Below are 26,400 nucleotides of genomic sequence, written 5' to 3' on the forward strand. Positions count from 1 at the left end.
AGGGACTAGCTGCTTTCCGTGACGGCGCTACACTGTTGCATTGCATATAGACGGTGGCATGGTGCTTTGTCTCGAGCTCATGATTGAGCGTCAGAGGAAAGCGTGTGGATTTATGAGAGAATTGGAAAGAATAGATGGATGACGCCTGGCAGCTGCCAGTATTGGATACTACATGGCTATGTACGAGGTACGGGTGTTAGATGCCGCCTTTCGGGGCTGGCTACTCGAATGAATGGTTTTAGCGTCAATCTCTGGATGCACCGTAGCGTGTTTTGACCTGACCGTGTCGTCTGTCGCGAGATGCCTTGCTGTTCAGAATGAGAAAGGTTGAGGATGGATGGGGAGGCTTCAGAGTGACCAAAGTGGCCGTCGTTGACATGCCTCACATACCTCGTCTTTCAGTGGCCTGATCAAGTGGCTTCCGTGACACGCTGTTTTGAAGGCCTGCTACGAGATCTGAACCCCGAGAGGTGCTAAGCTTGGGTATTTTTGCTCCGATCATGTGTTGATCAACTCGAACGCCGAGCGAGACTAAAAAAAACCCATCAACCCACCAAATCTGCTATACGCGGTAGGGGATCGATCCGACACGGATATGCATCATTTGAGATGAGAGATTGGGCCTCGCATACCAAGTACATGTCACACTTGTTCTAACATGGAGAGTATTGGCAAAAGAGTTCAGGACCGAGTCGGTCCCTACATCTCTGTCGTCGGTTCTCGATTTCATCGCCGCCCTTCAGAAGCTCAATTTTTTTTGGTCTCCCCCTCTCGCCTCCCCCTCTTGCCTCCCCCTCTCCGGCTGCCGGACTCGAACTCGGATGGTTGTGAGGGGTTTTTGGAATTGGTTCTGGGGACGGTGGGATGGTTCGTTCGGCGGCGTATACGACTCGGCCACGGTGGCTTTTTTTCGGTCGTCGACGGGAGGAAGGGGACACAGGTTGCTTATGAAGGGCAGCGAGAAGTCTGCTGGTGGCCGTCAGGGTGTTGTCGATGTCATGGCGTGTTGGCCAGCCACAAAGCATATACCCCCTTAGGTACGGTATGGTGTTGAGGCCTCTTCGGGGTGACATGCCACCAGGGTGCACGCTGTCCGAGATGATCATGTCCTTCCAAGAATGGCGAAAGTGCATTCGCTGACATCTCGCGTTCCTCGGCCGTAGACCTCCAGCTGCGCTTGAAAGCTGATGAAAGAAGAGTCCTCCCCACCGTGCCCCGCGTCTCACGTCCCCTCCTCACATCCCATCCCCCCTCCCTCCAATCCCGCCCCCAACCTGGTTGACCCCCGTCCCCTTGACCGCGTGATCGCTCGGCCGCGCGGCGCTCTCGTAGACGATATTCGTCGGCGCCCGGCCGAGCGCCGTCCACTCGCCGCGAAAGCCGACATACGAAAGGCGCGTGACGTCGTCGTCGCCGGCGGAGAAGTTGTCCGGGAAGAAGAGCGTCAGGCGGCGGACCTTGGCGAAGAGGGCGCGCCGCACGGGGATCTCCTGCACGTCGGACGTCTGCGCGAGCTCAAACGTCTGCGTCGGCGGGCTGTCCTCGGCCGACGCGAAGTCGAGGTCGTCGCGGTTGAGGAAGACGTGCAGGGTGCGCGGCGCCGAGGGCGCGGGGGACGTGCGGAGGAGGAGGGCGTGGAGCTTGACCTGGGCGGTGAATCTGGGGTTGTCCCTCTTTCGTCAGCATGGCTTCTCGGGACGCCGTCATGGGGAAAGCACCGCGGCCTTTTCTTGGGGGGGGGGTGGCATCTTCGGCGATGCGACGCGGGGTGGCAAAGCTCGCGGAGACTCACGGCACGGTCATGAGCAGCTGTTCGTCGGCGTCGCTCTCGAGCTCGACGTCCACGCTGAGCCGGTCGGCCCATGTCTTCTTCACGATGGCTCGTCCGCTGTCGGGCACGGCCTCGTTGAGCGTCGTGATCTCGTCAAAGTTGATCTGCTGGTACAGCGAGTGCTGCAACGCCGGCGTGATGTCGTCTGAATGGTCGTGCTCGTGGCCATGGTGGTCATCGCCACCGTGGCTATGATGCTCGTGCGAGCAGGACATGGCGCTTGGTACGACTTTCGTTCGATGTGCGTCTTCTGTCAGTAAGATGTTAATGGTCAATTGGACTTCTTAATCGGTGGGCATGAGGTTGCTGATGAAGGGTCGCGACGTTGGATGAGGTTGGCGGGGAACGGTTGTGGGTGGATCGTTTGTCACGGACCCAGTTTCCTCGTCAAGACGACTGTTGAGCTTGGGAACATGACAATAGCCCGGCATAGGTCATCATATTTCCAATCCTTTGGTGGTCACTACAATCATGCATGCCATTCTTTCTCTTGCCAGGTAAACAACCATGTTCTATGCAATCTCACATTTCTCCAATTATGGGTATCTCAAAACTACGGCTAAACAAACCAACTCCAAGGTCCCTGCATCCTAAAATCCACCCCTCCGCTTCGCCTTCTTCTTTCCCTGCGGCCGCCGCCCATGTATCCCTGGCACTGTCTGCGACATGATCATAGCCGGCGCCAGCTGCGATGAGCTTAGCATCTGTGATGACGGCAACAGCGGTCGGAACGCGATCTGGGGCTGCTGTGAAACGGCCGGCGGCAAGACCAGCGAGCGAGCCGGCATGGACGGCGAGGAAGGTAGCCGGGGCATCTGAGACGACGTTGCAATATCCTGGATCGCAGCCTGCGAAGAACCGTCCATGATGCGGCTACGCTTCTGTCGCCTCGATTCTATCCGCTGGAATCGACTTCGGACGGCCTCCAACCGCTGAGACGAGGCCATGAGGACGCTCGACTGGTATTCCTGCATGGGCACGCCACGCTCTTCTGGCCAGTACGAAAGAACTGGGTGAGGCGGGCCTGCAATCTTGGCCTCCTTGTTGACGTGACGGGCGAGCATGCTGAGCCGCTGCAGCGCGCCCGGGACACTCTTCTCCTGAGACGCTAGCTGTGATGTTTGAGATTGAGAGCTCTCAAGCTGTGAGCTCTCGAAATGCGACGAAGGGCCGGGAGATACAGAGGCCGTGGCGCGGGGTGTCGGATAGACCGTCCGCTGCGAAGACACCGCCTGCGATGGTTGTTTCGGTCCTTTCGGTTCCGGCACCCAAGATGTGAGCCCGTCGTGGGTTTCGGATGAGGTAAAATCAAAAGCCATAACACCGACGAGGGACCTTATCGAAGCCTCGACCGTTTCTGCCAGCGCGAGCCGTCTCGAGATCTGTGCCTCAGCCGAGGCATCTGTGGCCGGCCAAAGCTCTTCGCAATGTCGCCGCAAAGCTGAGAAGGAGAGATTGGCATCCGCAGGTAGGCCAAAGAAGCGGGCTGCCGTTGACTGGATGACAATTCGCTGGTCGTTGAGACCGTAAAATTCATGCAATTGCGCATCCCAAGCTTCTTCGTCGGCCTCGTCGATCGGAGGAGCTTCCATTGCGGGCTGATAGTCTCGCCTGTTCATGTCAGCACGTGTTTGCATCAAGATCGCTGCGTGTCAATCTTACAATGTGCTCAGCGGCAGCTGTTGGTCCTCCATACCGAGGCATTGTGCCACTGCCCGATGGATTAGGTCGAAGCCCTGAAAGGGGCCTTTAGCCTCAACCCTTCGACTCTCCATCGCCACCGTCTCCATCGAAACTCCCACGCGGAAGAACAGCAGGTCGATGCCCTCAACCTTGCTCCTTGGCCAACGTCGTGCGGAGCCTGGACCATCCTGTATGAGTGCTAGGTCCCCGCCAGCGCCTTGCCTGAGTCGGAAGAGTTCATCCATCTCGCCAAAGGCGTCTGGCACCGCAAAAACTTCGGCAAGCTGCTGGATGAAGGCTGTTCTTCGCTGATTCACAATCTTTCTCTTCTTTCCCGTCACCTTGAGCGTGTTAGGAACGCGAACGTCATCGTGAGAACTAGATGTGGCCACCACCAGCGAGCATTTTAAACCAAGATCTTGATTCAGGACAAATAGTTGCCAAAAATGGTCGTCACGGTCCATGTGTGCTGCTCCGGGGCCCGTCGAGGGCGTGGAGGCGGTCAAAATGGCTGGTGCGAGGCAAAAAGTCTGCATTTCGAGGCCATTCTCATCCTCTCCTTGGCCAATGCCCGGTACGCGGACCATGTGATGCTGGAATTGAGGCAGGCTCGTCGTCTCGTGTGTGCTGAAGGCGTAAATATCGATATCGGGATTGCGGCTTGAATGTAAGCAAACAAGGCTAGCATCGTCGCCGAGGCTCGACCAGCCATGATGCACCTTCAGCTTCAGAAATCGATTGTTGGCGCTACGTAGGTGGGCGCACGATAGGAGAATCCTGGGTCCACTTGCGGTCTGGCCAGCTGCCACTGGCGGAGAAATCTCAATCCAGAACAAGCTCGTAGTCGTCAGGACGAAAATTTGGCGCTGGTTGGCAGGGTTTTGTTTGACATCAAGGATCAAGTCTTTGGGCGTTGTCCGTACTGGACAGTCGAGAATGGTTGATGTGACAGTTCGCAAGTCAACAAGTGCAAGTTGTTTTTGACTCCAAACAATGAAAGCCGTAGCTCGCGAGGAAGCGCTTGGAGGAATGCCCCCAGAGTCCACCGCTGCCACCAGCGCAGCGTCCCAGTGATTCCAGTCTGACCCGGAAGTGCCGATCCACAATATGCCGTGCGTCGCCGCCAGCATTGTCGTCTCGGTCTGTGTTGGCGTAACGTCGAATATTCCCTGCTCAATGTGGCCGTGGAATCGAAGATCGGGCTCCAATCCGGGACGCGTGACTTTGAACCGGCCCTGCATCTCCCACACGTACCAATATCCAAAGTCGTCTACCACGGCCAAAAGTTCCGGCTTGCCCTCCGACCCTGGGCAGTAAGAAACATCAGCATGTGGGCGGCCTCCAGTGTCGTGACTCGAGACCACCATGACAGGCTTTGGGTCGATTCGTGAGGGCCGTTCGCGATCCTCTCCCACGCCTGAATGTTCCCTAGCCACAGGAATCGTCCGATACTGTGGCTTGAGGACCGTTGTTGCCAGTTTCTTCTGCACAATAATGTAGCGCGAGGGCTCATTTCCCACCAAGCTCATTGCTGCCTTGACCTGCAAGATGGGGCTGTCGTCATGCGCCCAATGGGCCACCTCGTCGGCGTCGTCGGCGTCAAGGTGTAGTCGATGGAGTGCGGGGCTCTGATGCGTGCCCCAGCGCCACGTCGAGTCTCGAAGAGCACAAAGACGAAGGAGCTGTCCGGATTCGCCTGCAGCCATGGCGATGACAGGTCTGACGCGCGGGCGTCGGGGATCCGTGAGATTGGCCATCTGGCCGATCGCCAGGAGAGGATGATTCGCAGACCGCGTGGCGTCATTGGACTCGCACATGAGGTCTGAAAGGAGATCGGACATGCCGGTGAATGCCTCTGGGTGAGTGCCGGCCAGCCATCGCTTGTGCTGTTTCTGCAGATCCCAGCTGATGGCGTTTGGCTTGACCGTTGTGGATGAAGGGTACCACACATCTGGCTGTTTCACAATGTGAAAGTTGGGTGCTGCAACTCGATCAGCAGTTGTTCCGTACTGTGGGGTGAGAATAACCACCTACCTTGGCTTGTAGCCCTGCTCGCATGAAGCGTCGGCACGCCATCGTCAGTCCCTTCATAGGGCAAGAGAGTGATCCGCGTGGGACCATACACGCGGTCCCTCTCATCCACGGGCGCAGCCATCCGACCTGCGCGAGTCTGTCAAGTCCAAGTCGGCGCGGTGCAATTCCAAAACCCTCCTTCTCATATCGTGAAGATGAATGAGTCGTCGGCGGCGCATGATTTGGCGAATAAGGACCGGCAGAGCGAGGGTCGGTCGACAGCCCGCAGCGAGAGTTCGTTGCCGGCTACCTAAGGTAGGCAGGCGAGTGGCACCGGACGCGGAGAAGGGTTGGCATGCGTAGCCGGCTGAGGGGTCGTCAGGACGGAGGGACGACAAGTCCAGAATCTCAAAATGAAGTTTGATGAGCGAACGGGTTCGGAAAATGATTTGCCAGGCCAAGGTTCCCCTGTCGTTCCATGTCGAAGAGAAATTCTGCAGCTTGGGACCCATCGCCGGCCGGCGGCAGAAAATCCGGGGACGCCGTAGATTAAGCGTCAGACGGGCAAGGCAGGTGCCACCGCCACGCAGCTGGGAACAGCAGGCGCGACGGACCCACCACTTTAGCACCTGCCGCTGGCCTACCTTACCTCACTCAGCCAGCACATACCCAGTACGCGTCTGCCTTTGGTCTCAACAACACAAGTGAGACGCTCAGTCCCGCTCCTTCAACTCCTTCTCGTTCATCCAGGCGCGCGCGACATCGTGTCAAACCATGATATAGAATGCCGCCTCCCGCCGATGAACGCAAAGAGAAGCAGGCCGCTGCCCAGCAGGCCGTAGACATTTTGCACGAGATCTCGACCATCCTCGTCAGTGCCCCCCATTTCCGTCTCAGTGATCTCGGGCGCCTCCTCCCATTCCGCCGCCAACCTCAGGCCTGACTAACGCATAGTAGAACTGCCAGCTCGACCGCCGGACGTTATCGATCTGCATCTCAATGATTGAGAATGGCGTGAACCCCGAAGCGCTTGCTGTGAGCTGTGCCCCCTGCCTGTTACGATATGACCATGACCCCAATGTACTAGACACTGACGTGAGAGGTAGACGGTTGTGAAGGAGCTGAGGAAAGAAGCTCAGGAGGTCGAGTTGGATATCAAGGCCAAGGAGACCAGTCAGAGGAGAAAGTGAACGACCAGCGGTGCATTTGGATGTTGGAGAAACTGTGAGCTGCCAGCGCAACTCATCACAACCAGTCACTGGGCGCAGCGGTAACATCGTGACGAAGAATAATCAGATACTGGCAAGCTAAGCTGCCACCTTTATGTAACGCCTCATGACCAAATGTTCATCCTTGAGCGAAAATTCCGTCGCCGTATCACGCATGTAACCACTCTGTCCCAGCCAAGCCATACCAACGCCCAAGCAAGAGAAGACCGGCATATGAGAATTCCATATCCCCATCCATACATCCGCCCGAGGATATGTCTCATTCCAGTCATGATGCAAAAAATAGAGCAGGAGAAAAAAAAGCATGCAAACACCGTGATCCAGATCGCTATCAAGGTCCCCTTGTCTTTCATGTACGTTGAACCGCAGCTTAATACTTAGCGGTGCCCGAAGAGCACTATTTCGTTCTCGTCGTCTTCCTCCTCTTCATCGTCCACCTCGTCGTCGTCATCGCCACCAGCATCGTCCGAAAGGGACTCCACGTCGTCTTCTTCCTCGTCAGATGACCGGTGAAAACGGGTGCCCCATAGGCCGAGCATGTCTTCATCAGAGTCATCAGCATCGTCCGCATCATGTACAGCCGTTCCCTCGGGTACGGGTACGGCCAACCCAAGCGGCAGGGGCGGCGACGCGGACCTCGCCAATCGATCAGGCAGCGGTCCGGCAGCCCGGAGCTGCACGCCCGTCAGGGATGAGTGGCGCCGTCTAGGTGTGCCTGGCACATCCACCGCGCCCAATGAGCCAGTCGACTCGGTAAGAGGGTTCGCCGCCGGATGACCGGTGGCGTCTTCTGGAAACGGACTGTTCTCTAGTCGAATCTGCGCCGTATTGTACGAGTTGCATATGGCGCATTTCAGTCCGAGCCAGTGATAAGGGACGGTGCTCTTGCCGCTGCAGTCGTTGCACAGAATCACGGCACGAGTGTTGCGCAGCTCCAAGGGCATGGGCTGGCTGAGGATAGATAGCTCCAGCTGCCTGAACTGGCTCTGCATGTTCAGGAGGCTGCGGTTGCAGATGGGACACTTGTAGGAGCTCTGCATGTGCTGGTCATAGCATTTGGCGTGAATACTGTGGCCGCAAACCATGAAGACAACGGGCCTCGGAGAGGTAAACATGTACTCGCCACATATCGGGCAGTCGCAGTCGGTAGACCGCTCGATGCACTTGTGTGAATCTTGAATAGATATCGAGATGCAGGCGCAGCATTTCTGGGAGTCACAAGGTTAGCTGATGATGACAGAGACGACAACATGAGCGCAGCACACCTTGCAGTGGAAAAAGTCCTTTCCCAGGCCCCGGCCACGCCGACAGATGCCGCAATCGCTGCAGTGGTAGATGCTCTTGTTAGGATTGTTGTCCCACAGCTTGCAAATGTTGCAATAGTAATGAGCCGAGACCTCGCCGCAGTTGACGCAGGCCTCGCCAGCCTTCTGCGGACAGGCGCACACCATGCACAGCATGTTCCTAGTATCCTTCCTGATAAGGGCGTGTTTCTCGGCGGCGTCGTGACAGAAGCGGCACGTGTACCAACGGTCGCACGTCGAGCACTGAAGCTTGACGTTGCGGGCATAGTGTTGGCATCCGAGCTGCTGTGGCTGCGATAGTATGTCTTCGATGATCTCGGGCGTTGCATCTTTCGGGAAGCGAGCGGGCACAAAGGTCGGCTTGATGTCGTCGGCCGAGAGTTCAAACTTTTCTGCTGTCGCCGGGTCGCCGGGGGCTGATTGCCAGAACTTTAGAGAGTCGAGGGCGCCGACAGGGACGATCTGTTCGAGAGCTTCGCCCGCCGTCAGCCCCAGCAAAGAGCCTCCGACAGAAGCAGCCGCGGCCGGCGTGGTTGTAGCAGCAGGATGGGCGGTGGGGATCGAGGAGCTGGCGGTCGCGCTGGCAGTGGCGACGTTGGTGGATGCGTAGGCATCGACATCTGCGGCCTGCGAGCGACGATAACCTTCCATCAAGGCCTCGTGCATCAGGCGGGCCTTTTCTTCCGGGGGCAGACCCTCTTGGGCTTGAATGGCGATCAAACGCCTTCGCAGTGAGCCCATGCCATCGTCCTCTGGCAACGAGGACAGCGGCTTGGGCGGCGGCGAGGGCGTAGCGTAATTGTAGGGCAGCATGGCTGCTGGTGACTGAACTATGGCATCGGGACGACGACCTTGTTCCAAAATGTCAGTGGAGATGGTGGCTGCGGGAGGAGGGCTGGTTGTGGTGGTGGTGTTGGTGGGGGGGTTGATGTCGCGAGGCGTGAAGACAGGCACGGCAATCGGTTCTGTTGAAGCTCGGAGGGGTCGGTGTCGGATTTGGCTTGAGGGCGGCTGCTGCTGCTGCTGCTGCTGGTCTGGGGCGGATGGCTCCGGCAGCCGGGCCTCACTGTCATTAACCTGGTCTGGAGATGGGTCGTTCACATGCTGATTCTGTTGCGGAAACCCCAAGAAGGCCAGGCGCTCCGCCAGGCTTCGTCTAGGGTCCGCCACATTGACAGGCTCCTCGTCTAGAGTATTCCTTCGCTGTTCAATCTCCGAGAGCCGTCGAGCTTGCCGAATGACTGGATTGATGATGAAGTCGGCAACCAGAGAAGACATGGAGAGAGCCTGGGCTCGGCGCGGTACAAGGTACCTTGGACGAAGGGTGTTGTGGGGTGCCTTTGGGTGCTAACGAGAGGTATCAGGTACTCGGCGCCACTGGGTCGGTCGAGAAAGGTCCTGATCACAACAACTGGTCGCGCACTATGGTATGGATTGAGCTGGATGAGAAAAGAAAACCAAAAGCACTTTTCAGCAAGGATAGCTTTGGCAGTGGCGAGAAGGAATAGTACAGATCGGAATCGAGTAGAACTCAAAGAGAGCGGTCGCGAGATCGTCAGAACACAATTGACCCCTCGCCAGAAGTTCAGACAAAGGCGGGGGGATGGATATATGGATTCGGGGGTCAGAGGCTGGGGGGTAGGTTCGGGCCAGGCCAGGCCCGGGAGGCAAAAGTCTGGTGATCGTTTCTGGGCGAGGGGACCAGCTGTCCGCATGACATAAGGGCATTCAGTGTGTTCTCTCGCGTTTCTGCTTTTACAGTGTCTCTACCGCCTGCTTTCGGACTGGCTCACGCTCGATTCATGTCTGTGAACGTCCGACTCGCTCTGAGCTACCCCTAGTAGCAGCCCCCTTTCGTAGATCGTCGAACTGTAGCTGCTAGTCAATCGACGCCACAGCGTGCCCCCCCCAAACACACACGTGTTGATGACCGAATAGCTGGTGATGAGGAACGACCTATCTGCTGTATTTCAAGTGCACGTGCTTCGACGAGAGTCAAGAAGTTCGGTCTTCAAGACAACCTAACATCGAAAGTCAGGCCGATCCGGCTTGTTGGCGTCAAGGTAGTGATCTGCGGCAAGGTCCGGGACGGTAGCTCCGCAAGGCATGAGTATTCTTAGTATCAAAAGTCACTTACAAGGTCCCATGCAATTTATGATGCCATTCATTAGACAGACATTTTGCTTCGGTCTTTGCCTTTCCTTTCTCCCTCTGCACGGAACATCGCCAAACAAGGAATATTGAGCAATGCCAACCTGGCCTTTTACAGGATGGCTTTTTGCTCGTGGGGCATCGAATCAGCTCGAAATGGATGGCTGAATGCCCCATCTATTCTTCCGTGTTGGTGCGAGGGAAGAATGGACAGAGTCAGCCAGGAGCTGCGGAGTGGGAAGGGTGGTCGATAAAGGGGATTCAGGGGGGAAGGGTGGGGTCGCCTCATAAAGACAGTGTCAATATGCGGCGTGGTATCTTGAGACTGTGCAAATATGTGGTATTTCGGTCGAATTGTACAGTCCCAGTCGTCTAGATATACACTGTCTCGACGCGCATAGGTGGCATTTACTTAGGCCCAGGAAAGCTGCAGGCGCGTCAGCAGCTTCTGAGCAACAGGCACAAGGGGAACGAACGCTTCCGCACTCGACAAAAACTTCCCACGTCGGCCCAGCTTCGTGTCGTCGAATGCTTGCCGCTCTACTCCTCTTCTTCCCGGTAGTCTTTTTTCTGCTGGACCGGCCTCTTCTCATCAAGAAGGGCCTCAATTGCTGCTGATTCATCGTCGTCAGCTGCTCCGGCAACTTCTCCTTGACCCTTTTGTTGGTCCCTTTTGTCCTTGAGTTCCTGACTCGTCCGATCATTCACATCCTCAATTCGAGCCGAAGAGCTACGAGCTCCCCCCCTTTCCACCAGCGCCTTCGCCGACCGCGCGACCCTCCATCCGCCTCGTCCCCTAGCCGGTGTCAACACTCTGCTGTGTTTCGGTTTATTCGTCTTGATAGTCATACGACATCTCAGACTGTCCCAACATGGCTTCCAGTAAGCCCGTTGTCGCCTCTGGCGCTGACGTCGGCGATGGCGTCAGGAGGCGTCCCATCGCCGCCGGTCAGTCCGTCCCTGTGACGGCCAAGCCCGAGGTCGACAACAAGAAGCAAATTGCCAAAAAGGTATGTGGTTGATGATGAATATCACGCCTGCTCCGCTTGTGTCTTGTGCATCTGCTGACGTATGGTCTCCAGCAACCCACCGCCCTCGACTTCCTCGACGAGTGGGAATTCATCCTCGCGCCCCTCATCTTCACGGCCGTGGCTGTCTTCACCCGTCTTTACAAGATTGGTCTCAGCAACATCGTGACCTGGGACGAAGCGCATTTCGGCAAATTCGGCAGCCACTACATCAAGCATGAATACTACTTTGATGTCCATCCGCCTCTGGGCAAGATGCTCGTTGGTCTCTCCGGCGTTCTTGCTGGCTACAACGGCTCCTTCGAGTTCAAGTCTGGCGAGAAGTACCCCGCCGATGTCGACTACACCTTCATGCGTGCCTTCAACGCCTTCTTCGGTATTCTCTGTATTCCTCTGGCCTACTACACCGCCCGCGAGCTGAAGCTGCGTCGCCCTGCTGTCTGGCTCGTCACCCTCATGGTTCTGTGCGAGAACTCGTACACCACCATCAGCCGCTTCATTCTGCTCGACTCGATGCTACTTTGCGGCACCGTGCTCACCGTCTTCTGCTGGAGCAAATTCCACAACCAGCGTCACAACAGCTTTGAGCCCGAGTGGTTCCTCTGGCTGTTCCTCACTGGTCTCAGCATCGGCTGCGTCTGCAGTGTCAAGCTCGTCGGTCTCTTCGTCACCTCTCTCGTTGGTCTCTACACCATCGAGGACCTCTGGAACAAGTTTGGCGATACCAAGATGCCTTTCACGACCCTTGGTGCTCACGTGATCAGCCGTGTCGTTGGTCTCATAGTCATCCCCCTGCTGGTCTACATGCTCTCCTTCGCCGCCCACTTCGCCATCCTCGACCACTCCGGCCCCGGCGATGCCCAGATGAGCTCCTTGTTCCAGGCCAACCTCAAGGGTACCCAGGTCGGAAAAGACAGCCCTCTTGAGATTGCTTACGGATCTCGTGCGACTATCAAGAATATGGGCTATGGTGGCGGTCTACTGCACTCCCACGTACAGACCTACCCCGAAGGCTCGAACCAGCAGCAGGTTACTTGCTACCACCACAAGGACACCAACAACGACTGGTTCTTCTACCCCAACCGCGACGAAGAGCCCTACGATGCCGAGGCTGAGCCTCGCTACATTGCTGACGGCACCACCATCCGTCTCATCCACGCTCAGACTGGTCGCAACCTGCACTCGCACGAGATCGCCGCCCCTATGACCAAATCCGACAAGGAAGTTTCCTGCTACGGCAACCTGACTGTTGGAGATGCCAAGGACCACTGGAAGATCGAGGTTGTCCGCGATGCTGCCTCTCGCGACCGCAGCAGGGTTCGAACCCTGACGACCGCGTTCCGCCTCAAGCACCCTGTGCTCGGCTGCTACCTTCGCGCCGGCAACAAGAATCTCCCTCAATGGGGTTTCAAACAGATCGAGGTGACTTGTACTAAGACGAACAACCCCCGTGACACGTACACTCACTGGAACGTCGAAGCCCACTGGAACGACAAGAGTAAGTGCACCGTCCTCCTGCCATGCGCATGAAATCAAGCTGACCACCTCGCAGTCCCCAAGAGCGACCCTGGTGTCTACAAGTCTCCCTTCATCCATGACTTTATCCATCTGAATGTCGCCATGATGACCTCCAACAATGCCCTCGTTCCCGACCCCGATAAGCAGGACGACCTCGCCTCGCACTGGTGGCAGTGGCCCATCCTTGACGTCGGACTGAGAATGTGCAGCTGGGACGACTCTGTTGTCAAGTACTTCCTCCTTGGTAACCCCTTCGTCTACTGGGGCACCACCCTGGGCCTTGGCGTCTTTGGTCTCGTCATCGCCTGGTACGTCCTCCGCTGGCAGCGTGGCTTTGGCGACCTCAACTACAAGGAGGTGGACCAGATTCACTACGCCGGTGTGTACCCGGTCATCGGTTGGGTTCTCCACTACCTGCCATTCGTGGCCATGGCCCGTGTGACCTACGTCCACCACTACTACCCTGCGCTGTACTTTGCCATTCTGACGTTCGGCTTCCTTGCCGACTGGTTCCTGCGCAACAAGAACAAGACAATCCAGTACGCCATTTACGGAGTTCTTTACCTTGTCATCATTGGCTTGTACATCAACTTCATCCCCATCTGCTTCGGCATGGTTGGATCGAACAAGCAGTTCAGCTACCTGAGGTGGTCTGACAAGTGGAGGATCTCGGACCCCATTGTCTAAAGTCTCACATTGTGACTCATATCACATGGCCGTGATACGATAGTGACGGGACAATCAAGAGTCCTGAGAAGAATGACACCATAGCTACGGATGAATGATGACATTTTTTTTTCATCCACCTCTTCAACAACTTGTAAGGACAAGGCCAGAAGGAGGCACTTGGGGCATGGGGAGTTTCCTGCGCTTTGGGCAAATCGTACAATGGGAGGAAAAATACAGCAAACTCAAAGCTACTTTAATGCAAGATGAGAACCGTTTTTTTCTTTTTTCTTCTGACTTGAGTCTCCAAGATTGTATTCGATTGAATTAATGATCGCTATGACGAAGAGTAGGTAATGTTACAGGCCTTTACAGGCGACACAGTGGGAAGACCAATGGCAATCAACTAAGAAATCGACGTCGGGTATTTCGTCGAATACAGACAAGACATCAAAATTCAGCAGCTGCTCTCGCTCGCAGCATTCTTCTCTCTAACAGCACCCGCCGCCAGTCTTGGCCGCATCGCCCAGCCGGATCTGCTTGTTCCCGCCCGCCGTCTGCCCCTTGACGCCCGACCGGCGATCGTTCAAATCGTACTTGCCGGCCTGGATGTTCAAGAAGATGCGCTCAGCAACCCGCATGAAAGCCTTCTCCACGCCCTCGCCGCTCTTGGCGCTCGTCTCGACGTACTCGAGCACGCCGTTCTTGCGCGCCCACGCCTCGGCCTCGGCCCGCGACACCTCGCGCTTGTCGGTGCCGCTGCCGCCGTCGCCCGTCGCGGCGAGGTCGGCCTTGTTGCCGACGAGGATGACGACAATGTCGGGCTCGGCAATCTGGCGCAGGTCGTTGAGCCAGTCGGTGACGTGCTCGAACGTCTGGCGGCGCGAGAGGTCGAAGACGAGGAGGGCGCCCGAGGCGCCGCGGAAGTAGGACCGCGTCACCGATTTGTACGTCTCCTGGCCGGCCGTGTCCCAGAGGGACAGCTTCATGTGTTTCTGCGGGGGCGGGGCGTCGGCGGCGGAGGGGGGCGGGGGCGCCCGGCGGGGTTCGGGCAGGCCTTCTGGTTTTGCCGGTGCGTTGGCTGGGGGTGTTGTGGAGGCAGGATTCGCGGCATCGTCGTCGGTCGTCGGGATGGCGGCTGGTGGTGGCGGTGGCAGGGAGTGAGGGGGCCCAACGGGCACGATGCGGGAGCCGAACTCGACGCCGATGGTTACGTCGTGGTGCGGGGAGAAGCGGCCCTCGCAGAGGCGGATTGTGAGACTGGACTTGCCGCACCCCGAGTCGCCTATGCAGACAAGCTTGGCGATGTAGTCCCAAGGTGGTGAGGACATGATGGGGAGGGATTGTGTGGTGAGGGAGGAGGAAGTGGTGGTGATCGTAAGGTGATCGTCTGTCGAGAGCACGTGGCAGCGATAGCGAGTGGCGATGGGGGTCGAAGGGTGCGTATGAGACGCTCGACTGGATCTTGTGCTTTGAGTTCAGAGGAGAATAGGGGCGATGGACGGCCAGGCGGTATATGGGGTGGGATGGGCCGATCAGGAGGGTTGTCGATGTGCCGTGCAGGTGATGATGGAAGCTCTTGTCACGAGCTAAAGTGCTGTGTAGTCGGAGCCTTGTAGAGCTGGAAGTCCGTGTCCAAACAGCTGTGCTCGCGGTGCATGTGGGGCCTTCTCTCTATTCTGACCCGTCCTTATCGGTGACGCAAGTTGCGCAGGTGATAAGCGAGGAACCCCCCATTGCGACATTGACATCCAAGGCCAGCATGCCATCTGTCCCAGCTTCCCATGCCATCCAGCCATCCAGCCATCCACGCCATTCAGCTAGCCATGCGATCCATGAGCCCGAGACCGGCTTCTCGTGGACAATAAGCACTGTCCGCACAGTCGAAACACCTGTCTCAAGGCCAGATTTTCGACAGCACATTACAGTTAACTCCCCAGAACACGCTTTCAAAGGATCATCCAAAGTGCTGACCTCCCATACTGACCCAAGTCAAGACAGATTAGCACTCTGAGAGAGAACAACAGCGATCAACTAGAGACGTTTCGCTATGCAATGATTCATACACGTCAAGATGCAATTTTACTGTATTCGACACCTTCGCACTGCACTCGCCGAGATATCCCACGAATGTCCGACGACAAAAGCATCTCCAACCCGCCCTTCAGCCATGTTGTCGATAATGTGGCGACTATGAGCTCCTGCGAATCAGCTGGAAGCACCATTCACGCCCTGTTCACCATTTGTGCCTTGTTCCCTCTGCTTCAGGACAGCCCGCACGCCTGGCAGGATGTACCGCCCATAATCGACAACGTCGTTGTAGTTGTCGTACCCTCGGATGGAGATGAGCTCCGCGCCAAGGTCGACGTAGTCCAGAAGGGAGTCGATAATGGTCTGATAGGAACCAACCAGTGCCGTTGAAGCGCCGCGCGCGTTCGTGGCTGTCACCGTTGGATACCAAAGGGCGCGATCCTGCACATCACCACGCTTGGCGATCTCCAGCAGACGCTGGGATCCCACGTTCTGGGGCGCGCCGGCGGCCGGCGCATTAAGGCCGGTGCCCTTGGAGCTGTTCTTGTTGAGCGCGTCCAGCGTCCGGTGCGCCTTGGCCCAGGCCAGCTCGTCCGTCTCGGCGACGATGGGGCGGAACGTCACCCAGATGCGCGGGCGGTCGGTGCGGCCCGCCTTCTCGGCCTCGGCGTAGATGCGGTCAATCTGCTCCTTCGTCTCCTTGAGGGGCTCGCCCCAGAGGCCGAAAATGTCGGCGAGCGCGCCGCCGATGCGGTACGCATCGTCAGAGGAGCCGCCAACCGAGACGTCAATGTGGTTGTTGTTGAACGGCCGCACCCCGTTGCTGAAGTCTTTGAACTGGTAGTATTTGCCGTCCCAGTCAAAGGGCTCCGAGGATGCCCACGCGCGACGCAGAATCTTGATGTACTCTTCTTGCCGCTCATACCGCTGCTCCTTGTTCAGGAAGTCGCCCTCGCGAGCCTGATCAGCGTCGCTGCCGCCGGCGATGAAGTGCACCACGGCGCGACCCCTGCTGACCTGGTCGAGTGTGGCCAGGGCCTTGGCGGCGACAGTGGGGTACAACGTGTTCGGCCGCAGGGCAATGATGACCTTGAGCTTCTTCGTCACAGCCGCGATTGTCGCACCGACGGTGAAAGGGTCATACAAGGATGAGCCGTACGGCACCAGGGTGTAATTGAATTCATAGTCGTCCAGGGTTCGGGCGTACCGGATCAGGTAGTCCAGGTCAATGCCGGCGCCCGGAATGGGGTTGAGCTCCGTAGAGCCATTGGGAAATGTGAGACTGATGAACTCTGTTGGCATATTGAAAGAGGCGCACTGGTGTAATCTGTGTTGACGAGCCGTATAGACATTGCCATTTCGTACGCATTCGTAGTTGACTTATACTGCTATTGGGGGCCACATCCCGGGGTGCGCGGGTCGTTGGCCGATGGCGCAATCGACGTATTGCGATACATGCGGGAGCATCACGCCATGCCGCAACGTCGGCCTTCGGTCGGTGTCGATTCTTACAGGCTGATCGTTACGGATCCGAGAGGGGTTCGGGGCTGCTTGATTGATAAGCTTCTGGGAATGTCGGAAGGTGTTGCTCAAATGGCGATCCTTTGCCACGAGAATGTCTGGATGGGAGTTGATAGCTGACTCGCACAATCTCCTCGAACAACCAACCCAGAGGGGTAGAAGGGGGAGCCGCACTTGGTCTGGGGTTTCATCGAAGTGTTCTGTATAGTATCCGCACCTTCCCATTATGGCTGTAGCGAGGCGATTGGACGACTTGTCATGTGTAAGTCAGGCCATCATGCCTCCGTCAAGAAAGACGATGGCCTCTTTGATCAGTAAGGGTTAGCAACGTGGGCTAATAGCATTTAGTCATGAAATGGGCTCTTTTTTGAGTCTACAGACCATATTCAGTCTACAGACCATATCCAGTCTACTTTTTCGCTTCCAGGAAAGCTTGCAAGGACTCAACAATAACCTGGTGATCATCCTCCTGTGCCAGCCCGCTCACAACGATTGCGCCAATCGGCCCCTCGACCCCGTGGACACGGACAGGAAAGCCACCACCATGAATGGCATAGTCACCAGCTGTCTCTCCCAGTTGGAAACGTGCCTTGAAGGTCTCCTCGTTGCCCGTGTCAAAGAGGTTATGGCCCGCCCAGGAGCTCCATCCAAATCTCAGGACAAAATTCCGCTTGCGGGCAACCCAGTTGTCGTTCTCCGGCACAGTCCCTGGTCTTGAGGCGGCATGAAACAGCAGCTGCTTGTTGTTCGCGAGGGTAATGTTGATCACTGCCGCCTGCTCCGCGACTTCTCTCAGTCGGTTCCGGATCAAGACACCGATCTCAAAGGCATCTTCAGCGGTAAAGTGAGGCAGCGTCAGGGATTTCTCCTGAGCTGTGATCTCGGCAAACTGTTACTGTAAGCAGGAAGAAAGCTAATGGAGACCACCACAGAGCTATGGGACTCAGGCTCACAGTTGTCGGCGGCGTGCCGAGCGGCTTGACTGTCATGGTGGCGCCTTGGGGATTATGATGAGAGAACAGTGGAGGACGGGTGAGAGAGGGCGATTGCTATTACCGACAGCGAGAATGGGTGTCGCGAGTCAATCAGTGAAGTTGAACCTGTCGAAGGTCCCTTTTGCTCTTATATTCCTTCTTCATCCTGCACAATTCAGTACCCCAAACTCCCCGGACGTTCACTACGAAGTCATCATCGCGGGTTCATCAGTGCGCTGGCTGTCGTGTTTCTCCGAGACCCCGCCATTCCAGGATGATACTCCGATAAGGGATCTGATACCTCAAGTGATCGACTGTCCCGAGACTCCGCGGTATCACAAGGTACTGCAGATGGACCAGCCAAAGGCTTGATAAATATTTCGTTCCATCTCTTATAAAATTCAAGCTGACCTGCCACGAATTACTTACATAAGGTACCTAGTTACAGGTGCAAAAGAACCTCAGGAGGTGCAGCATTGTGCCTGTAAACGGGGTCATCCAGGCTCCAATTCGAGTGCTTGCATCATCTCTGCATCATGTAAGTCAAGATGCTAGTCAAACTGTTTGAGAAAGGTGTTGTGACTTGTTTCTGTTGATATGGGATGCAAAACCTCGTGAAGCTACCTACTCTGCAACCTCTGCACTGACTCACTCAGGCCATTGTCTGCAGGGCGCCCCAACAGCCCAGGTCATTATGGTGCGTCGGTGCAGGTTGTGGAATAAAGAGATGTGAGCCCTTGTTACAAGCGGGCTGTAAGTAAAGACTTCGCTGTGACCGAACTAAAAAGAAAACCTGACTTGTACGGCCCTGCCAGAAGTCGTTCATGCCTGCCCTGACCGGAGGTTCTTTCCACGATAGCTTCAGAGACGCACTGGGGTGGTTCCTGCCAAATATAACCTACCTCTACTACCTGGGCCCCGACTTTCCCTTCTACACCTACCTAAGGTAGTTATCTACACCTACAAGAACTTCTCATGTCAATGCAGACACGACGACAGCATCCTTGAAGTGTGACCGAAAGCTCCTCGTCCCAGTGGACCATATTTTGGCACCCCTCACTTGGAGTATGCGTTGGATTCGATTACATCCATGCCTCAACGCCCCTTCGTTAACTTTCATCCACAGGTCAGTTCCTTACTTCGGTTTTACTGAGTTCTTCTGCTTCGTTGTCCGCTTTCTCCCCTGTTTCCTCATCTACTCGGACGCAAACTGACCTGTGCTAGAGGAACGGCCTAACTTTCACTCCGCCGACAATTTCTCTTCAAGGCACTGTCCGTTCTTACAGAGCGGGCATCAAGCTATCGATTTGACGACCTTGGCGACATGAGCTCTTTCAAGATCCCGATCAGAGCCTCAGGTGCCATGGGAGATACGACTCACGCCAAGGTATCTGGCGTCGGAAACGCCACGATGAACGATGACTCTGACCCCAAGGCCCAGCAAGACGACGACTCTGTTGAACGCGTTGACATGGCCGGTATCCCTATCCACGAACCTCAACCACTACCTACACTCGAATTCGCTACAGAAGACGGATCTATCAGCAGCGACGACGCATATGCCTCTTGTGTTGGCGAAGGCTCCGACGGCGTTGCACCTCCGACTCCTACCAACAAGCCATCCATCGATGGTCTCGATAATGACGGGTCGCAAAGCTCTGTTGGCGAAGTCAGCTCAAAGAGTGGAACACGAGTCGTCTCACTTGCTGAAGTCGACCCCAGCTTTGCCGCACATAGCATTCCCGAAGGTGCTCTGAGCGACGGCATTTCAGAAGACGGGTTATCAGATACGACCGCCGATGACACGGCTTCGAGCAACGCAGACGACTCCAGTCTTGTGGTACTCCAAAAGATCGACTCATACACCGGCCATTCTCGAGCTGACAGCGTGTGTAATATTGCTCAGGCAAACGACCTGCACGCCAACGAAGATAGTAATCACTACTTTGGAAAAGCCCCTTACGAGATCAACACTGTAGAGGACAGTGCAATCGATGGCTCGTCTCATGAGAATGGGACTGACAGCTGGTTATCCGATAACGATGCCTTCAGAAACAACACTTGGCACTTTGGCGAGGAAGACGTTGATGAACCTGCTCCGGAGATTCGTAGCAAGAAGCCCGATCCCATTTGGAAGCAGTATCCTCAAGCCCAGTACCCTCGATTCGACATGGCCCTCAATCCGACTGGCTGCGATGGTACAGAAGCAACCTTGGCCTCGAGAGCCTACCCGATGCCGAGTCCCGGCAGCTTGGTCGACCGCCAGGTCTGGGTCATTGTTTCGAGCGAGTTTTCTCAGGCTGCTGGTGAAGGAGAAGACGATGATGAATCCAGTGTCGAGTACTTCAACCAAAGTTGGAGCCTTGATGAGTCTTCTCGACGTGGCGACTCTGTCGTTTACTGCCATTCTTACGACGGGCCAATGGAAGCCGCCGACTATGCCCTCTTGGGCCCTCTCGTCGAGCGCGGTCGTAACATAGAGCTCGACCAAATCTACCGAAGGGGTGTCGTGTTGCTCAAGAAAAGCCAACGCAAGGCATTCGCCTTCTCCTTCAGTGACTGCAGACCAGGCAAGGCCAAAACGTTCTATGGTTGGATCCCCCGATGGCGTATTCCGAGGCTTGTGTGCATGGGCTGGGGCGGCTTTACCCCTGCCATTCTCCATCGCCAGTTTCGTGGGAGCAAGATAGATGGCAAGGAGTTGGGCAACTGGAACCCGGTTGCACCTAAGCGATCATCATCATACGGCACGACCTTTGTCAGTGATCGAAAATCGACATTCAGCCTCCTGGTGCGGTTCAAGTCGGAGCGCGAGGAAGCTGAGCGCAAAGGAGTCACCGAGATTGCAAAGCAATATCGCAAGGCCGTTGCTGCCGAACAGTGCAGGTGGGATGTGCACACCACCAATGATTTCTGGCCGATCATAGTCCCTCCCCACCTTCGAGGAAAGACCGACCAGGTCGTTGTCGAGGTGCCTCAAGTTGTGGATGACGAGAGCATGGATGCGAAGCCGTGTACCAAGGATGTCGAGCAGTCCGTCGCGTTTGGGGGCGGAGGACAGGATTAATATGTATCGCTTGTCCCGGCTGGCTGCTGTCAACGGACCTGTTTCATACCCTGCTGAAGAAGACAGCGAACGTGGAGGAAGCTTGATGGAATACTGATCAAGTCATGGCTAGCAATGAACACATGGACGGGGAAGAGTGAGGCGGTAAGCAATACATGTCAACCAGCAAGCCACCGAGACAGACAAAGTAGCACAAACCATTGAGTTCATAGATGACAACACGCTTCAATACGTGGATGCCGTAATCAGTGCTCGCCCGGCCGTCGGGTGGAGACAGGCAGTGACACTGGAACCTAGGTGTGCAGTGCTCCATGCGGGGCCCATCAGGCTGCAGCAGCGTCACGTAGCGCCCAGGCCGGCCCTCAGTCCAGGGTCCAGATGGGGAGAGGTCCCGCGCACTTGCCGTCCCGTCATCAGTCATTCCTAGTCATTCAGTCATGCGGATTGGGTGCACTGGCACCACTGGCACCACTGGCACCACTGGCACCACGGGCGTATTGGCTCACCGACCTGTTTCCGGCAATCGGTCACTCGCCATCCTTCATCTCTCTTCCTCCAACTGTCTATCCGAACCTCATGACCCTCGATTGAAACTGGTGACAGCACGGCCACCGGACCGCAGCTTTCCCTGCTCCAACAATACATACTCTTCCTGCGTCTTGTTTTCGTTGTTGAACTCTCGCTATCGCATCCCAATACATCCAGAGGCCGTACCGCCATCACCTTTGTTATCGCTAGGCAGCTCCCCCTCCTCCAGCCTTATCTGCCTGGACTCCCAACCACCACCCCGAAGTCGACTCTGGCCCATTCGAAGGCACACTTGAAAGCAAACAACGCTCGTGTTCCAGAGGGGAGGTGGTCCCCGGAGTTTGGAGCACCATGTTTTCGGAATGTGAGTGACCTCCCGCCGTGACCTCTTATCACTGTTAGACGTTGCTCTGACGTTGTCGGGCAGATGCCTCGCGCTTCCTGGCGCAGTCGCAGAGTAGGATATCCAATTTCGGTGGGCAGCTCGACAACGGCGACAGCCCGCCTCGACAACCCTTCGACCGGAACGCGCGATCGACACGAAACCCTGGCGGCCGCTCCTTTCTCGGTAGGGGGTACACCGGCAATCCCTACGTTGCCGGCGGCTCACGGTTCGGGCAGTTGGGCTTCGCTTCCCGCATGTCCGTGGCCCGCGAGGATGCACCGCTCTTCCATAGCACGCTGAACGAGTACCGGGAAGATGACGACGAGGATGAGCGCGACAGGGATGCGGCCGACTTATTTGCACTGCAGAGGTCCCGTCGTGTGGCCGCTGCGAGCAAGCTTGCCGAGAGCACGGAGACGGATCCGGACGCGAGCCGCGGCTCGCTCGACCAGAGCAACGAAGGCAGCCACAGCCGACGATATCAAGATCGGAGCATAAGGAGGGGCATTCGCAGCAGCTGGAACGGCACACGGAGTTTCAGCGGGCGTGGCAGGGGTCAAGGAGCCATCGACGAAGAGGCGGAAGATGTGCAACGAGATACGGCCGACCGGGACAGCAACCACAGCTCCGAAGGAAACCCGAAAATGGTCGACGTCGGATTAGAGTCCCAGACGGAGTACGACGATCCCCCAGCGTCGCTGACGGGCGAGCTGGAAGACGACAATAGCCCACCCGCCTTCCAGAAGTTCCAGGGCAAGGCGGATCGGAACAAGTTCATGCTTCGTAGGGAGTCAACCATCGAGTCCGAGTACGACGAGGAACAGGAAGCCGAGGCGGAGAGCCAGGTGATGCCAGCCACTGTACCACTAGCCGAGGGCGAGGTATTCAAGTACGACCCCTTCTTCGCCTGGGCGTTTCTCATTCTCCTTGCGGCCCTGCTTTCGACGTTTGTGCTGGTGTGGCTGCATACGTCTACACGCAAGGGCATGGGTGACACGATTTACACAACACTACACGCATCCTTCCACATGCTGGCAGTCGATACTCTGATCTCGGTCATTGTGGCGCTTTTCTGGCTTGCGGCTCTGCGGTCCTTCGCCCGGCCCCTTGCGGGCCTCGTCGTTGTTGCCGTCCCTGTCATCATGGGCACCTTTGCGCTTTATGCGTTCGTGTCGAGCTTCAAGGGCTCGACGCATGGGGCGAGCTTCCAGGACCGCGCACTGCGGTGGGCCTCTCTGGTGCCAGCTGTGAGCTGTGTCGTCTGGGTCTTCCTCGTCATCAAAGCTCGTCACAGTATCAGGCAGGCGGTAGATATTCTCGAATTCGCGAGCCGCATCCTGGCGGCCAACTCGGCTCTTCTCGTCCTGGGCTTTGCCTGTCTGGCGTTGATTGTGGTGTGGACCTGGATCTGGATGGGCATGTTCACGCGCATTTTCCTCGGGGGCTACTTCTCCAAGAGCCTCGCACGGTTTGTCATCCGGGTCTCCAGCTGGTGGCTCGGCGTCTGGTTCATTCTCATGTACATGTGGACAGTCGGCGTAATCAACTCGGTGCAGCGAGCGACAACAGCGGCGACAGTATCGCAGTGGTACTTTCACCGCATGGCGGCGCCTGCGCCGTCATCCAACGACATTGTCATGGCTGCTATGGGACACGCTTTGACCACGATATTCGGCAGCATCTGCGAGCAGACGTTCCTGGCATTGATGATCCGGGCCCCTCTGCTTGTTCTTCCCAGGAGCCTGTCGAACATCATTGAAGCCATCAGCTCACGGATCATCCCCACACCCATCGCTGCCTTGACGAACCCCCTGACTATTACATACGGCGCTATACACTCACAGAACCTGCAAGCGGCTGCGCGTGGTCTCAGTCGCATGGAGTTCCTGTCGCCGGGGCGCCCGACGACGACTCTGACGCCACACGTCTTCACGTCGTCTCTGCGCGGTGCCAGGTCGCCCACGCTGCCGTACCGGCTGGCGAAGATGCTCCTCTACGCGACCCGCTTCATCATGGCAACGGCGCTCGGGTTCGCGGGCTGGGTCATGACGGCGAAGCAGCTGCGGATCGCGGCGTCGGACGGCATGGGCACCCGCGGGTCGGCGTATGCCTACATTGTCGGCATCGTCGCCAGCTTCATCGGCTTCTCGGTCATGGGCGCCATGGAGAACATACTCAGCGGCATCGTGGACGCGGCCATCATCTGCTACGGCAGCGAGAAGCTCATGCGGAACGGGAGTGGCGGGTATTGTATGGAAGCGGCATATCTCTTTGGGGAGAGGCGTCGTGATGACCGGGATTTGCCTTGACCAGGAAACTGTTCTCTGCGTCTCCTTCTGTTCCTGTTATTTTATTTTATTTTTTTCTTCTTTGTCAGTGTCCGTATTGGCGTTGGATTGGGACGGGAATCGGGACGTCGTCTTGTCGACTATGGACCTCAGCGCTCGGGAACGGGTGTGCTTTTTGGTGTTACTGAGTACCGGCAGCGAAACGCATCTAGATGGAATGCAAGTTTGAACTCGTCATGGATTTGGTGGTCTATTTGATTTTTGCTGTCGCATTGTTCTCTTGGGCTCAACGACTACATGTGGTACGTGCTGATGCGAATGATGTGCAGGATCAAGAAAAGCACGCTGGTTAGCACCACCACTTGGGACTGCTTGGCAATGAGCTTAATGCTGGTGCTTAGAGCAGAAGGACCAGTGACGAGGCCAGCCAAGGAGTCCACCGAGAGGGGCTGGGTTTCCTGCGTCGAGGAGGGGGCTGCTCGGAGATCAACCGAGCCAGGCACATGAACGATACGATGGGTCGAGTTCAGCTTCACGCCAAAAAGTGGTCTGCAGAATGGGGGACGTTCTGGAAAGAAGCGAGTGAGGCTCTGCTCTGGGATTCCCTACGACGGAGTACAGGACAATAGTCCGAAGGACAATGGTCCGAAGTGCAGTTTCCATGGGCTGCGCCACCCCAGCTTGCGCAGCGCTTCCCACTTCCCACTTCCCACCACCTCCCTCCTGCGTCCCGGGCGGCGGATGAATCGAGATGGGATCCCGCCTTCACTGGGCGAGAGGAGCGCACAGTGGCCATGGTGCTGGGGGGGGAAGCAAACCGTCGAGTGTTGGTAAAGGGACAGAAGGGAGGAAGGCCAAGGCTAGTGAGGAGGTGTTTTCACTTGGCGGGCACGCGGGAGGGGGGTGAGAAGAGCCAGGCTGGGCCACGAGGATGCAACTGATTCGGGGGCACACCGCTTCTGGTTGGCAGGTAGGTGACGGAACAAAGACGCTGCCTTCCTCTTCGGATGGGATTGCCACATGACGATGGCCAGCAGAGACGAGGAGGGGGGAAAAGCTGAGGCCCGAAGCTTGCCCTGGTCACGATGTCATCGTTCATCGTTGGAGGCCTGCACCAGCCACACCATGGCCCTGCGTGTCTGGGTGCCCTGCTCGCCCTACAGCATGCGTGGGCCGAGGGTCGCTTTTCGCAGGGCAACTTTTAGGGGGCATGAGCTGCCCTGGAGCGATGGGGTCCAGCGTGCAGCGTGCAGCGCGCAGCGTGCAGCAGCTACCTTGGGGGCTGGAGGGCGCGGCGGGCGTGGCGACAAGGGTCGCGGCGATGCGACAGTGCGCCATCGCTCGCCGGGGGGTCTGGGCGGTGGATGCGCATTGGCCGCGGCTCGACGATAGCGGGGTGTCTCCGACGCAATGAGGGGCAAAACGAAGGCCAAACTTGACGCACAAGGTGTAAGGTGACTTCTCAGTCGGCAACCGCATTCCGAGCCTGGAGCTTCCCTACTGCTCGGCCTAGGTAGGGACCCAGGCGCGGCGGAAGTAGGTAGTCCACTTCACTCGACCTGCAGGTAGCGCCTGAGTGCTAAAAGTCCGGGGGTTTCGTCATCTGCGTTTCCGCGACTCTTCCCCCCCTCTTTCTCTGGCATCATTGTCAACGCACCACCTCAACCACGGTTGCGCCAGGTCATTACATTGCGCATTCTCGTCCTCAATTTGCAATCACGATATCCGATTCTCACGTTCAGAAACCCTGTCACCTCTGGACCCCCACATGGCCGATTTCGAAGCGCCCTCGGGGCCTCCCCCTCCCGAGCTTCCGCCTGGCTGGACGGCGCGCTGGAACACACAGTACAACGCCTGGTGAGTAGTGACGGGCCTCGCAGCTCCTCTTTCACCTGCCTGCGCCTCTCGCAACATCAGATTAGACAAGACAGTTTCACTAACATTTCCAGGTTCTACGTCAATCTCCACACCAAACAGTCCCAATGGGAAAAGCCCACCGAGCCGGCGCCCCCGCCCCAGAACGACACCCCAGATGGCCCCCCTCCCGGGAGGGACCCCTCGCCCCGGTGACAACCCATCTACACCCTCCGATGTAAAGCAAAACCCCTATACGCAGGCTTCCGCCCGCCCCCAGCCCGGCGCCAGCTCCTCTCAGCCTCCCCCTGCCCATCCGCCGGCCCGCC

At 57.1% G+C, this 26,400-nt stretch overlaps 10 protein-coding genes across 10 annotated transcripts; 4 read left to right on the forward strand and 6 right to left on the reverse strand.

Annotated features, from left to right (window-relative positions):
- Nucleotides 1-1,235: 1,235 nt before the first annotated feature.
- VDAG_03926 (uncharacterized protein) lies at nucleotides 1,236-2,046 on the reverse strand (the record flags this gene model as incomplete). The annotated part of the gene is made up of 2 exons (XM_009654010.1): nucleotides 1,236-1,659; nucleotides 1,793-2,046. The coding sequence occupies 2 exons, from the start codon at nucleotides 2,044-2,046 to the stop codon at nucleotides 1,236-1,238; spliced, it is 678 nt and encodes a 225-aa protein (XP_009652305.1).
- Nucleotides 2,047-2,421: 375 nt separating this feature from the next.
- Nucleotides 2,422-5,590, reverse strand: VDAG_03927 (uncharacterized protein; the record flags this gene model as incomplete). Its single annotated transcript, XM_009654011.1, has 3 exons — nucleotides 2,422-3,442; nucleotides 3,494-5,469; nucleotides 5,549-5,590. The coding sequence occupies 3 exons, from the start codon at nucleotides 5,588-5,590 to the stop codon at nucleotides 2,422-2,424; spliced, it is 3,039 nt and encodes a 1,012-aa protein (XP_009652306.1).
- A 631-nt stretch (nucleotides 5,591-6,221) lies between these two features.
- Nucleotides 6,222-6,951, forward strand: VDAG_03928 (uncharacterized protein). The gene is made up of 3 exons (XM_009654012.1): nucleotides 6,222-6,398; nucleotides 6,485-6,562; nucleotides 6,634-6,951. The coding sequence occupies exons 1-3, from the start codon at nucleotides 6,312-6,314 to the stop codon at nucleotides 6,715-6,717; spliced, it is 249 nt and encodes an 82-aa protein (XP_009652307.1). The 5' UTR covers nucleotides 6,222-6,311; the 3' UTR covers nucleotides 6,718-6,951.
- Nucleotides 6,952-7,133: 182 nt separating this feature from the next.
- On the reverse strand, nucleotides 7,134-9,338 carry VDAG_03929 (RING finger and CHY zinc finger domain-containing protein; the record flags this gene model as incomplete). Its single annotated transcript, XM_009654013.1, has 2 exons — nucleotides 7,134-7,964; nucleotides 8,022-9,338. The coding sequence occupies 2 exons, from the start codon at nucleotides 9,336-9,338 to the stop codon at nucleotides 7,134-7,136; spliced, it is 2,148 nt and encodes a 715-aa protein (XP_009652308.1).
- Nucleotides 9,339-11,083: 1,745 nt separating this feature from the next.
- VDAG_03930 (dolichyl-phosphate-mannose-protein mannosyltransferase) lies at nucleotides 11,084-13,717 on the forward strand (the record flags this gene model as incomplete). Its single annotated transcript, XM_009654014.1, has 3 exons — nucleotides 11,084-11,221; nucleotides 11,294-12,737; nucleotides 12,792-13,717. 3 exons carry the CDS (start codon nucleotides 11,084-11,086, stop codon nucleotides 13,442-13,444), a joined length of 2,235 nt encoding a protein of 744 aa, XP_009652309.1. The 3' UTR covers nucleotides 13,445-13,717.
- Nucleotides 13,718-13,914: 197 nt separating this feature from the next.
- Nucleotides 13,915-14,754, reverse strand: VDAG_03931 (GTP-binding protein YPTC4; the record flags this gene model as incomplete). Its single annotated transcript, XM_009654015.1, has 1 exon — nucleotides 13,915-14,754. The coding sequence occupies one exon, from the start codon at nucleotides 14,752-14,754 to the stop codon at nucleotides 13,915-13,917; it is 840 nt and encodes a 279-aa protein (XP_009652310.1).
- An 877-nt stretch (nucleotides 14,755-15,631) lies between these two features.
- VDAG_03932 (alkanesulfonate monooxygenase) lies at nucleotides 15,632-16,756 on the reverse strand (the record flags this gene model as incomplete). Its single annotated transcript, XM_009654016.1, has 1 exon — nucleotides 15,632-16,756. One exon carries the CDS (start codon nucleotides 16,754-16,756, stop codon nucleotides 15,632-15,634), a length of 1,125 nt encoding a protein of 374 aa, XP_009652311.1.
- Nucleotides 16,757-17,384: 628 nt separating this feature from the next.
- On the reverse strand, nucleotides 17,385-17,964 carry VDAG_03933 (DUF967 domain-containing protein; the record flags this gene model as incomplete). The annotated part of the gene is made up of 2 exons (XM_009654017.1): nucleotides 17,385-17,864; nucleotides 17,929-17,964. The coding sequence occupies 2 exons, from the start codon at nucleotides 17,962-17,964 to the stop codon at nucleotides 17,385-17,387; spliced, it is 516 nt and encodes a 171-aa protein (XP_009652312.1).
- A 1,396-nt stretch (nucleotides 17,965-19,360) lies between these two features.
- On the forward strand, nucleotides 19,361-21,016 carry VDAG_03934 (uncharacterized protein; the record flags this gene model as incomplete). The annotated part of the gene is made up of 1 exon (XM_009654018.1): nucleotides 19,361-21,016. One exon carries the CDS (start codon nucleotides 19,361-19,363, stop codon nucleotides 21,014-21,016), a length of 1,656 nt encoding a protein of 551 aa, XP_009652313.1.
- Nucleotides 21,017-21,895: 879 nt separating this feature from the next.
- VDAG_03935 (uncharacterized protein) lies at nucleotides 21,896-24,238 on the forward strand (the record flags this gene model as incomplete). Its single annotated transcript, XM_009654019.1, has 2 exons — nucleotides 21,896-21,908; nucleotides 21,972-24,238. 2 exons carry the CDS (start codon nucleotides 21,896-21,898, stop codon nucleotides 24,236-24,238), a joined length of 2,280 nt encoding a protein of 759 aa, XP_009652314.1.
- Between the last annotated feature and the right edge of the window lie 2,162 nt (nucleotides 24,239-26,400).

Source organism: Verticillium dahliae, genomic scaffold, assembly GCF_000150675.1.
Source record: "Verticillium dahliae VdLs.17 supercont1.6 genomic scaffold, whole genome shotgun sequence".
NCBI classification, from domain to species: Eukaryota; Fungi; Ascomycota; class Sordariomycetes; order Glomerellales; family Plectosphaerellaceae; genus Verticillium; species Verticillium dahliae.

What these genes read in the sequence shown, in the direction of transcription:
- VDAG_03928 (XM_009654012.1), top strand. Translation starts at nt 6,312, where the DNA reads ATGCCGCCTCCCGCCGATGAACGCAAAGAGAAGCAGGCCGCTGCCCAG. An exon ending in ACGAGATCTCGACCATCCTC is followed by an intron (nt 6,399 to 6,484) that starts GTCAGTGCCCCC and finishes AACGCATAGTAG; the next exon opens with AACTGCCAGCTCGACCGCCG. An exon ending in TGAACCCCGAAGCGCTTGCT is followed by an intron (nt 6,563 to 6,633) that starts GTGAGCTGTGCC and finishes CGTGAGAGGTAG; the next exon opens with ACGGTTGTGAAGGAGCTGAG.